Source organism: Gossypium arboreum, chromosome 11 (assembly GCF_025698485.1).
Source record: "Gossypium arboreum isolate Shixiya-1 chromosome 11, ASM2569848v2, whole genome shotgun sequence".
Lineage (NCBI taxonomy): Eukaryota > Viridiplantae > Streptophyta > Magnoliopsida > Malvales > Malvaceae > Gossypium > Gossypium arboreum.
In genome coordinates, this window is record NC_069080.1 from 2,966,341 (window position 1) to 2,979,445 (window position 13,105).

At 27.8% G+C, this 13,105-nt stretch overlaps 1 protein-coding gene across 1 annotated transcript; it reads right to left on the minus strand.

The window, feature by feature from the left end:
• Window positions 1-6,999: 6,999 nt before the first annotated feature.
• Window positions 7,000-8,740, minus strand: LOC108461648 (transcription factor TCP14). Its single transcript, XM_017761550.2, has one exon. The coding sequence runs from the start codon at window positions 8,432-8,434 to the stop codon at window positions 7,247-7,249; it is 1,188 nt and encodes a 395-aa protein (XP_017617039.1). The 5' UTR covers window positions 8,435-8,740; the 3' UTR covers window positions 7,000-7,246.
• Between the last annotated feature and the right edge of the window lie 4,365 nt (window positions 8,741-13,105).

A 13,105-nucleotide genomic window follows, 5' to 3' on the forward strand; every position in this document is an offset into this window, starting at 1 on the left:
GCGTGGCGGGAGAAAAGAGTACACAGGTTTGGCGCGTGGCTAGCAACTGATCATCGGTGAATCGAGACAAAACACGTGGAATGGACACGTGCTTGTTTGCTTTTAGTTTTTGTCGGCTTTCTTTTTGCTATGTGCCATTCTGCTTGTTCCATATGCTTTCCAGTTTCACACCTAAAATTTGATTTTTATTAAAAGAAAAAAAAGGAATTTTATATAAGAGAATGTATTATATAAAATATATTTTATTAAAATTACAATATTAGTCATGGATGAGTTTTATCGTTTTCTTAATAATAATTTAATGGAATAATATTTTGGTATATTGTAGGATTCACAGTTTAATTACTCTTATTATTTAAAAGTATTCTTCTTTTTATGGAAGTGATAAAATTGAAAAAAAATAAAGAAAAGGAAGCGCGTGGTGGGCATAAGATAGCATAGCATAGCAGACGTGGTTGAATGGTCCAATCCAAACTGAACAATACATCACTTCTAGCGTTGGACAGTTTCGCAAAGTGGCGTGTGCCTTCCACGAGCTTTATTTATATTTTTTCTTAACGACATCGCTGGAGATAAAGGCTAGGTTAAAGACAAATATTTTTGGCATTAAAAGTAGAAGTATCACATTGATAATTTCATTAAAATATAGAAATCATTTTTTGTCATTATCCCTTTTAAAATTATAATATTTTAAATGCTAGCCATAAAATATACCTACATCATACATGTACAACATCTTATAAAACAAAATTAATTTCAAAATTATAAATTAAAATAATTAAAAATAAAAATCTGAAATGAGTCCTACTTAATCTAACCTCTCAAGCAATATTTAAAATAACTAAATAAATAGTTAAAATATGTCTTAAGTCTTTATTCTTTTTAGAAATTACGAAATTTAGTTTTTTACTTTTATTTTTAGAAATTTAGTCAATTTATTTTTAGATTTCAAAATTCAAATTAAATTACCAACGATGTTAATTTTTTATTAAATTAGTTGTGTTACATTTTGAAATTAAAAAAAACTTGCTTAATTCTAGATAAATAATTTCAATATCTTTAACAATTAAATCTGAATTTTAAAAGTTGAAAAGTAAATAGACCAAATTCTAAATTTTCAAATAATATAAGAACTTATCACATATTTAACCAAAAGTATATAAGCATGTGAACAGTGTGCGGTAAAAATATAGGTCCTTTTACCCAACTAACCCCAAAAATATAAATATTTACGAAAATGACTCAAATTTAAAAATTATAACAAAAATGACCTAAAATTTGTAGTGTCAACCGATGCCAACACTCAGATGGGCAACACCCACCCCTATCATTGTGTAATTATTGCTTGTTGATTGGCTTGAAATTAAAAAAAGTTGGTGTCGGCACTGTCATGACCGACATCAATATGTATTTTTTCATTCTCCTTTTGCAAAGTCCATATTTTTTCCGAAGTAGAAAAAATATATTTTTTAATAAGTATCGACGTCTCTGTTGTCGGCACTGGTATCGTATCGAGCTTCTCCCTGCTGACACTGAAAAAGAATTGGTTATTTTTTGAAAAAATTGATTTAAATGGGGGCATGAAGGAAGTCTTTCTTTGGCATTTCATTTTTTGAAGCAGGTAAACCATTACAAGTCTTTATTTTTCTCTTTTTAAATTTTCTTTTTATGTTTTCTCCATACCCTTAATTAAATCAATTTATTTTGAAAAACAACCAATAAAAAAATTCAGTGTCGAGAGAGAAGCCCGATACCACAATAAAACCTGACAAAAAAAAATCAAATACGATAGATTAAAAAATATTATTTTATACCCCAAGAAACACATATTTTGTAAAAGAAAATAAAAAAATACATATTAGTGCAGGTCATGACAGTATTGGCATAAAATAAATTAATTTCAGGCCAATCAATAGGCAATAATTACACAATGATGGGTGAGTGCCGGCCATTAAGGTGCCGGCACCAGTTCATATTGTAGATTTTAGGTTATTTTTGTTATAATTTTTAAATTTGATTAATTTTTGTAAATATTTATATTTTTTGGTTTAGTTGAGTGACAAGGTCTAAAATTATAATTTGGATTGGCCCAGAAATATATAACCACAATGCATTCCGCTCGAGTTGGATCGCAACTCGCTTTTAAAAAAATTTCGAGTTGGGCTCCACCTGTTCAAATAATTCATTTTATCATTTAAAAGATAATAAAATATAAGTTTATATTAATATACTAGAATTAGATAAATAAATTTAAATAATAATAAAAAGTTGACCTAGCATTCAGGGTACAGCCCAAAGGCCCAAACATTGAAGGTGCTCGTGCTTTTGGGCTATATATAATCAACAAAGGAGATACTCATAATTATATATTCAGGCTGCTCGCCCACATTTAATAATAAAAATTTATATTTATTTAAATTTAAATTATAAAAATATATCATTATTATTATAAAGGTGACACGTGTCCTTCAAATCTCAATTTAGGTAATAAAAATTTTAAAAAGAATTATGTGAAGTCTCAATTTGGGTAAATACTCCGTGAGTTTTTTATTATATTATTTTGAATTTAAATCCCACTATTGGACATGTTTTAATTTTTAATTTTTGTGTTTTATATTAAATTAATTTTAAATTTAATTAATCGGAAATTTATTATATTATATTCGTGATTGTATTGTAATTAGTAATTGTTTTGGAAAATGAGTTTCGAAAATAGAAAATATTAATTTTTAAGTAATAAATTTTGAATTTTAGATATTTCTATGGTTCTTTTCCTACTTTAATTTGCACACACACATATATATTGTGAGGGTGTTTTCAATATTTAAAATCATAGATTTGATGATTCAATATAGGGTATTGGTGGCAACAGGAAGCAAACAAACATTACACATGCAAACTGGAACTCGATTAACTTGGGTTTCACTTTTTGCCACCTTCCCCTTTTTATTCCTACTTTACATCACGTGAATTGTCTTCTTTTTTATATATATCGAAATTTTGGGGAAAATAAAATTATTTATTGGGTATATGTATTGAAAGAAAATAATATTAACTACTTACATGACAAAAATATACAAAAATAATATATTTTGAAAATGTTTTTACGAAAATATTATATTTCATGTATCTGTAATTTTTTTCATAGTCACATGGTTGGGTTGAAATGATATAATATATATATATATGTAAAATTAGACTCTTTTTTTTTTTTTTGGTTTTTCCATTTTGAAGCACTGATTAAGTGCCAAACGTAGAACCTAAAAGTTAATGTCCCTACAATGAAAGCACTACGAAGGCCATTTATTTTATTGTTGTCAGGTTGTATTTTATTTTTCTTCAAGTTTATGATTTCAACTATATTATAATCTGATCAATTAAGAATTAACAATTTATTTTTATTTAATTAAAAATAATTCAGAAATTGTAATTTTAAATAGTTTTTGGGTGAAATTTTAAATAGTATTTAATTAGCGTGATTAGACATAATTAACAGTTTTTTTCCAAAAAAAACACTAAACATAAACCTAAAAGAAAAAAAAATGAGGGCCAAAAATAAACCCTAACCATCAAATAATGGAAGGATTAAGAGATCTTATGGGCCCTAATAAGCCATTCAAATCAAAACCGGCATTAAGGAGACCTTATGGACCAAAATTAGAACAATCTGTTGATTATTATCACCCCACTAAGCAAGCACCAAAAGACTAATTGCAATTAGATGGGTTTACAGGTCAAATGGCCGCTTGACCCGCTAAATTCGATACAGAGTTTAGTTTGGATAAAAATTTTATGTATTTTTAACTAATTGAAAATTAAAATAATAAATTTAAAATATTTAAATAAATTTATATATTATCAATATATTATTTGAATGGATCGGAGTACAATAAAATTAAATAGTTATTCAATTTGATCCATACTATGAACAGCTATATTTCAAAGCAGAAAGAACTTACCCACATGCTTGAACAACCTCCAAAAGGGAGATGGGTAGCTGTTGGGAAACATTGGCAGAGTAAGAGACGGTCTAATCATGCCGCTTAGATTTTTGACAAGCTCCCATGTATTATTTTTAAAATTTAAGGTACGGTACGAGATAAAAATAACATAAAATAGAATATAAAAGTTAATTTTTAAAATATGTAATAATTTTTATATTTTTAAAATTTTAAATTCAATTATTATAATTAAAAAATTGTTTCTTTTGGTTAAAATTGTTGTTGTGAAATTTTGGAATAAAAAGTACTTACTTGTTAGGTATATAATTAAAAAATTACGCTTGTGATTAACTTTAATTTAAAAAATAAAAATAATAATTAGATCTAAAATTTAAATTTTATAAAATAAAATGACTAAACTCCTACATATAAGATGATAGAAATATAAAATTTGTTAAAAGGTTGTTTCTAATTGTAATAAAAAGTATCATGAAGGTTTTTGTATTGAAAGTTAGATTATATTTTGTCTCTTTATTCAAAAAATAGACAAATTAATTCATGTATATTAAATAAAAAATAAAATATTTATTTATTTTAATTAAAAATTTAACTCATAATATAAGAATTTCCGTACTGTCTTTACCCATAATTGTACTAAAAAATAATAATACAAAGTTGAATTTTGCAAGTGAAGATAAGAGATTAATATAAATTTCATATTTTAATAAATAATTTCAAATATATGTTAATGTGTCACTACATATATTATATATTATATTAAAGAATTCATCATCTATTTTACTTTATCTTCCCTAATAATAACCTATGGTGTAATGATTTAATTAATCTCCTCACAAAAGTAGTGGGCTAATAATAGCAGTAGCTTTCATTAATTTTGGATTTAAGTCTGTTGAGCTTTTTGCATTAACACATCACGACAAAACCAATAAAAACAAAAACTACTTGCCACAATATGATTGTCTTTAATCAGACATTAAAATTATTGGATTTATGTTTATGCATTTACTGTTCATAACTCTATTTATTGTCGATCATTTTAATATTTCTTCTCAATAAAATGAATTTAATTGTATTTATTTTTATTAAATGTTTTAAAAATTAAAAAAAACAATTTATTTAAAAAAAAAAGAATACTTACATTTATATGGCTTTTTGGTTTATTTATTTAAACAAAAATGGGATATTTTGTAGGATAATAGTGTCGGTCATTCCAAGATATTTTTGTTACTTACAGAAGGTATTTGTGAAAATACATGGAAGGATTTATGAGGTCAAAAAGTAATAATAATTTTGGAAATCCATTTACTATTAAGTATGATTTTTTTGGTATAAATGTTAGCTTAATTGATTAAAAAACAATGGTTTTCAAACAAATTTTAGCTAAATGTTAAAAAATTAAACATATAATTTGTTTTTTTAAATAATAATGAAGATGGAGGATAATGGGATGCTAGAAAGAAATTTCATTTTAGTTATTCAAGCGTTAAATTTTTAACAGAGGTTGACTGTACATACCATATTGTATTTGTATTTTTATTTTAGTTACTTAATTTTTAAGTCACTTTTATTTTGATCATCTAAAATATCTAATGATTTAAGTATTGGTAGGGTAAAAAATTAAGGATTAAAGTGAAAAAGCGATAGGGTCTAACATAACGCATTAAAAGAAATTATCAAATCATATTTTTTATCTTTTTTAAATTTCAAAAATAAAAATCAAATAAATAAATTATCAAAAAATTTAGCCCTTAATCGTGTCAACCGATTTCTTATTATTATATTGAAATTAATTTCATTAATTAAATTTAATATCCATCTAAAATTAATACATAATTTATAACACAAACTAAAAATAATAATAATAATAATAAAAGTTACTATATTCCACATTTTTATCTTAAAAAGAAAAAAAGGAAAACAGTTACTGTTGATGAAATCCAATCATTCAAAGGTGAATAGCCTGGAAAAAAAAAATGAAGGGTTACTTTCTTTACAAAGTAGGGTCACTCAAGAAACACACACCACCGATCTCTATGGTGCCAACAAAAAAATAAATAAAAAACTCTCTTTTCTTTTTCCTTTTCTTTTTCTTAAAAAAGAGAGGAATGATCCACCTGTGGTGTCAGTGAGTGTACATTGGGTTTTGGTTTTGGAGCAATGAACAGCAAACTGGGGGTTCCACTTTGCTGACCCCAACACCTGGAATTGATAACATAGCCCCTTCCCTCCCTCCCTCTCTCTCTCTCTCTCTCTCTTAACCATCTTAATCATTGATGCAGTAAAAACCTTGAGATTCATGGCACAGATTACACTGAAAATGAAAGCAATGCCATGGCAAAGCCAAAAATAAAAAATAAAGGTTGTTGACCCAGTGAGACATGTAGTAAACACTGTTTCATCTCTTTCACTGTGTTCTTTCTTACAACTACACTACATAAAACTTTATGTCCCTTTTTTCTTCACCCCCCAAATAGGGAGAAAAAAATCTCCAATTTACTTCTATTATGATTCATTTAGTGAGTTCCCCATCCATCATTAAGTTCAAGTGCACTTAAAGCTTGTGCTTTGTTCTAAGCTAAGGATGGGTTGGGTTGTGGGAAGAAGCACGGACGAAGCTAAAAATTATGTGATTAAAGCGTTGAGTCAAAACTAAAAATTTTGTATTAAAATTACTTAAATATTATATTGAAAATATAATTTTTTTAATTTAAAATAAAATAAAAAGGACTAAATTAAACTATTTACGTTTAGAAGATGCTAAAATAACAATTAATCCCAAGAGCCAAAGTACGCCCCAATGTAGAAGATACTAAAAATATTTCTCTAATATTTTAACCTAAATTCATGTATCCATATCTCATGCAATTAATCATCTGCTAAAAAGAAAGAAAAATTGAAAATGCACCAACAAAATGATGAAATGAAATTAATATATTGTGTAAACAAAAATAAAAATATAAGAAACGCCAAAAATCTGAGTTTTTTTTTTTAGCCAAACCAGGCACAATAGCAATGTTAATAGTGTCTATCTCTTACCTTTTTCTCAAACCCTAAAAGAACTCATATTAATCACACCAAAAAAATTTAATTTCGTTTTTTTAGTATAATAAAAACTCAATTCATGTTTTTTTGGGAAAAAAAAAATTAAAAGGAGCAATCAAACCTCACGTGTGTTACACATCAAACTACACAACTTGATCAAAAGAAAGCAAAGATGATGCTTTGCTCGATGATCATCATCATCATCTCTACGATCGCATGACACTATTGGTTTGTAAATCACGTCATTCATCGCCGCCACCTCCACCACCGTGGTGTGAATGTGAGCCACTCACTTGAGATTCCGAAACGCCGGTGCCACCGGAGTCTTGTCTATAAGGATTCAATCCAGCTAACATATTTAAATGTCCTTCACTTATGCCACTACTTCCACCACTGCCACCTCCGCCGCCGCCTCCATCGGCACCGCTACTGCTTGAACCCAATTGTTGGCCTGGTAACAAGGCCATTGGTGTTGGAAAGTTCATGAAATGCAACCCACTAGACATAGTTCCCCTATACAAACCACTGTTATTAACTGAAGGAAATGTCCATATAGGGTCACCACCACTCATAACTTGATTATTAGAATTAGTTACCATCCAAAAGTTAGCCGGAACTTGACCGTGGTGACTCGCCGGAATTGTACCGGTGCTTGATTGCAACAAGTAACTCCCCATTTGATGATGTTGTGAAGATAAATCTTGTTCGGGTCTTCGTTTCCTTCCTAAACTACTTTCTTCAGCTTCTTCCGATATTCCCAACGAAGTACTACTAGATTGGAAGTTAAGGAACGTCGTCGGCGTCGGCGTCGTTTCAAGTCCGATTCCGGGGAACAAGCTTCTACGTTGTTGCATAGAAAAGTTAGAGCTAAAACCCGAGGAACGAAGCTGAGAAGGAACCGACATGCTTGAACCGGAGCTACGGAGTGAGATATTGAGGGAAGTGAAGTTTGCAGGGATGGTACCAGTCCCCGTAGCGGCGATCACCGCCGGCTCAGCTTGTTGTAGCAACCACTCGATCGTTTCACCATCGTATTTATGACCCAACTCGCGAGTAAGCTGAAAAACCCTAGCTGCACAAAGAGCCGGCATACGGATCCTACGACCACGTCCATCTACTTTGGTGTGTCGGTCTTTAGTCGAAGTACGTTTAGGCGGTGGAGTCTTGGAAGTTTCCGGCGAGATCTGGTGGGTTGAAATGGAACGAGTCGAGGTGTGTTGATCGGCCGAGGAAGATGAAACCGGTAGGGAAGGGAAAGGAAGGGAAGAAGAGGAGGAACAAGGTTGGTTATCTTCTTCTTTCTTCTCTAGTAATTGGAATGGGAAAGTAGGGCGGTGGTGGTGATGATGATGATGGTGGAGTGGTTGTTGGTGGTGATGGTGGTGGCTGTGGTGGTGGTGGTGATGATCATCACTGCCTCCTCCTTCCATGATAGCATCAAAGTAGTAAGTTGTTTCTCTAATGGTTTTATTTTTATTTTTTTGGTTTTGCTTTATCTTTGATGAGTGATGGGGAGGATGAGTGTGTATAGTGTGTTTAATTTTAATCTTTTGGTGGGTCTTTTGGATCAATGTTTTTACATACTAAATGTTTAGAAGAGTCTTTTGGAATCACTTTTTTTGGGGTATTTAGGTTTTTTCTCTTTGGAAATTCTTGAATATTTGATTCATATATAAATAAATAAAAGAAAGTGATGATAAGGGAAGAGGGCAAGCTTTAAGGAACAAAGATCATGAGTAGGAATTATATGGGTTAGCTTTAAAAAGAATTCTTTTTTTTTTATTATTTTTCTTTTTTTAAATTAAAAAAAAAAAAGAAGAAAAGAATTGGCTTTTGTTGATGTCTTAGGAGGAATGGTAAAGGCCATTTCTTATTTTGATATGAAATTGGAAGAGAGAGATAATTTTATATTTTATGACCTTATATTTGATAAGTTGAATAAATAAATTTTAAAAATAAAAATTAAATTAATTGTATGATGTTATGAACCTTTTTTATTATGGAAGGACAGAGCCTTTGGTTCAGACTCCACATGAGGTGCTGTTTTTATCATTGAATCCATAAAGACAATGGTGGCCATGGGTGGGTCCCATTATTTTCAAGTCAAAAATTAAAAAAAAAATTACATATATATATATATATATATTGAGAGAAGGAAGACTTTATAATTAGAAAGGAAAGAAGATTATGAGATGGGGACCCATCTCATTCATGTAATCATTTCATTTTTGCCTTTCTTCTGCACCTTTGCTGGGAAGAGTGAGTGTGTTTGTGTGTGAGCCTTTGGGATTCCTCAAATTTGCTTTCCCCCCTTTCCAATTTTATCAATATTTTTAAAATCGAATTCATAAATTTACCGCTTTAATTAATCTATATCGATTTACATTTTAACAAGCTCGATTCAAATTAAATATCATTAAATTTTTCATACAATTAAAAAATTATTATAAAACTTATTCATTTTATAAAATAAATTATATGTTTTATATTTTACAAATCAATAAAATTTGAACTAATCTTTAATTTTATCTTTTAATTAAGAGATTATTTTATTTATATATAAATCTTCAGTTCTTTGATTAATTTTTAGTTTCCTTTTACATGTTGTAAACCGTTAAAACTTTTCTTTTCTTTTTATGGGATAACTAAAGATTTCAATTAACAGATTAATTTCAACTTTGATGGAATGAATGTTATAATCAAATTTCCCTTTAACTGATTCAAAATAAGTGGCGGAGTTAGAAAATTTTGTTAGAGAGTTAAAATTAAAGTGTATATTTTATGATAGTAAAATATAATTTTACTATTTTAATAGTCTATATCTTTATAAATTTGTAAGGATTAAATCAAATTTTATCTTTTTTTTAGAAAAGAAAATGTAATTTTATCCTTATTAATTTAAAATTTTTCCGCTTTAAAATAACCGGAACCCCTACCAATCCCCCTGAATCCACTGCCGGTCATGGGTGTGCCGACCAAATAATAATTAATTAATTACTAGTGTAATGATAAAATATTCGAATTATTAAAATTTTTATTACTATTAACCTTCCTTTTAAAAACAAAAACTCCAAACCCTACTGCTTTTGACTTGAATAGTGGTGTTACTGTTAGATAATATTTACCAGTTAATTATAGCAGTGAAAAATATTTCCTCCATTGTCCTTTTTGAGTTCTTATCTGACCTGCGTACATCCAAAACTATGATATACATATTGATACAAGATGATAACCATATATATTTATATCATGTCCTGTCTAAATCCAACAATTAAAATTTCAACTATTGATGATTTGGATCAAGTTGAACAACTCTAAACACGAGGACCAAATTAGAACTTGCTCAAGCAACTCATGCACACAACTGATCTCTCATAAACACATTGCAAAGGGCTTTGAAATAACTTACAACGATAATGGTAACAAAATTGAGCAGTAGGCTATGTCAACTATTTTAAGTAGTAATGAAGAATGAAAATGGTTTATTATCTTAACAATTCGTACAAATAAATTGTTACAAGTTCTAATATCTAAGATCTTGACTGAAAATTAAGTGATTTGCTTGTTTTTATGTTACAATAACAAATTCCTCACTGAACAAATATGTACTAAAATTCTCTATATAAAATCTATACAAATCTCAAGTACTTAAACTATCTTCTCGCCAATAAATAAAGATAACAAACAGAGAATTCCAAATAAGTCCATGCATGATAAATCTTCAAATTATTATAATATGTTATCTAATTATCTAGTCTAAGTCAATTTGCTTGATTTTCAAGATACAACAAATTTGTATATCATAAATGTTTCTATAATGGGTTCAGATATCATTCCTCCAAAATATCATATTATAACTCAAGAATTTTTGTTAGCACCATATATAATAAGTTATGAGGTTGAGCAGTATATATAGAAATCAATAGCACTGTTTTTGGCACTCCTCGTAAACTACATGAACTCCTTCCTTGATTATTTTTTATTTGTAAATAGGCAATGAGGAACCCTAGGATCCTACTAGAAATCTAGCCAAAATCATTTTATTTTAGTTGGAATTCCTGACTTCCATTCACTTGAACTATGGCTTTGGGTTTTTTTTTTTTTTTCCCCCTTTTCTGTCTACTTTGTTGGCAGCTTAGAACTTGGCTTTTAAATGAGCATTATTGCTGCTGGTAGAAATAACCCAAGGTCAAGTTCTTTAATTTCACCCTTTCTTTTAATTGCCTAATTTTTCTTCATCTGCATATGCCAACTATGTCCCAATCAAATTTCATACAATAAATAGTAAAACCTTAGATATACATAATTAATTTTTAGAAATTCCCATATTTTCATATTAATATTGTTTAGACATTTGTTTTTGTTTTAAATCTTAATTTTAGTTATTTTATTCAAATATTTCATATAAAAATAGTGAGAAAAATAAAAAATATTATTGTTATAAATCTTAAAATTATTTGAATTTAGAGGATAGATGACGCATTATAATACAGTTGAGATTATGCTTTTGAGTGGAAAAAGTGGGTATATATATATATACACTTTAGTTTTTTTTAATTCAACTTCCAAGGGAACTTGGGATTGCAGCTTTATTTTAGATAAAGCAGCAAAGTTATTGGATCAACAAGGAATTAAGTTTTTCTTCTTTTAACATTTTTTATAATTAAAATGGATGATTATAAAATACAAATACATAAAAATAAATTTCATATTTTAAATCTAAATAAAAGTCGCATATAAAAATTCAGACTAACAAAAAGAAAATAAGTTAAAAAAGCTGAATGGACCGATTGCTTTAATTTTCCTTACTTCCTGTTTTTATATTATTACAACATAAAAACTGTGGCAAAGCCGTTGTGCTTCACTTTACTTTTTCATTTTTCAACAACGAAATTGAAATAATTAATACATTGCTTTGATTACCATAATATATCTCACCACATGTACTTACTTTTAATAAAATTTAGACTTTGCGGATTGTGTCTTAACCCGACTGGTATAGATATTATTTTTAATGTAAAAAACATGGGTTCGGGTATACTGAAAGAAATTATTCTTTTATTTATGAGATTAGAAAGGAACTACATTATATATATAAAAAAATAGATATAATCAAATTGTCTTTTAACTTTTGTCTTGTTTTTTTATTATTGTTAGTTGGATCCAACCAAAATATCATGCATATGCAAATTCTCACAAATTAATTATATAAAATAAAAATATTTCATGTGAAATAGGGTATTTATAGATAAATTTAGTGAAAAGGGGGAGATTTTATGGTAAAAAAAAGTTATTAATCTTGACAATTAATGCACATGAAGAATATAAAAAAATATTATTTTAGTTAGATAAATTTTTATATTTGATTATATTTAAATTTTAATATTTTTTAAATTATTTAAATAAGTCTTTAAACTTTAATTGACACTTAAATAAGTTTTTAATATGTGAATTTAAATCCATTTTATATTATTTTTTTATGTTAAAATCAATTATATCTATATTTTTATTTATATGAATTTTATTATTTTTCATTATATAAAGTCAGTTTCAAAAATGGAATATTGTATCTTAAAAACTATAGAAATCCAAATTAATTTTATTTAAGAAGAGTGCATAATGAATTTGGATTGAATGCAAATTAATCTAGATTACCAATAATTGATAAAAAATTATTTTAACTCCTTATTTGAGTGCTAGTTAAAGATTGATAGCTTATTGAGTAGGAAGTGAAGTTGCAGTGCATGTGGGTGTGGGTGTGGGTGTTGAAAAAAATATAATAAATAAAGTGACAAAGGTCATGGATATATAATATAGTTTTTGAATTAATTTTATTATTTGAGTTAGTGTTTGATTACCTGAATTTTTTACAGACTTTTTCATTCAAAACTTTTTATTAAAAAATGCATTAATTATTTTAATATATGAATATTATTTATTGTCATCACTATAATAAAATGATTGGTTTTTATATTGTATGAAAAATTATGGGAATGTTTTTCCGTAATTAAAATAAATTATATTATTCGAGAGTATTTTTATCTTCTTACTGTAACAAAAATTAATAAATATATGCATATGGTGGAATTTAGACACGACTC

Bases quoted from the DNA above. Each gene is read 5' to 3' on its own strand.
- LOC108461648 (XM_017761550.2), bottom strand. From the start codon at position 8,434: ATGGAAGGAGGAGGCAGTGATGATCATCACCACCACCACCACAGCCAC.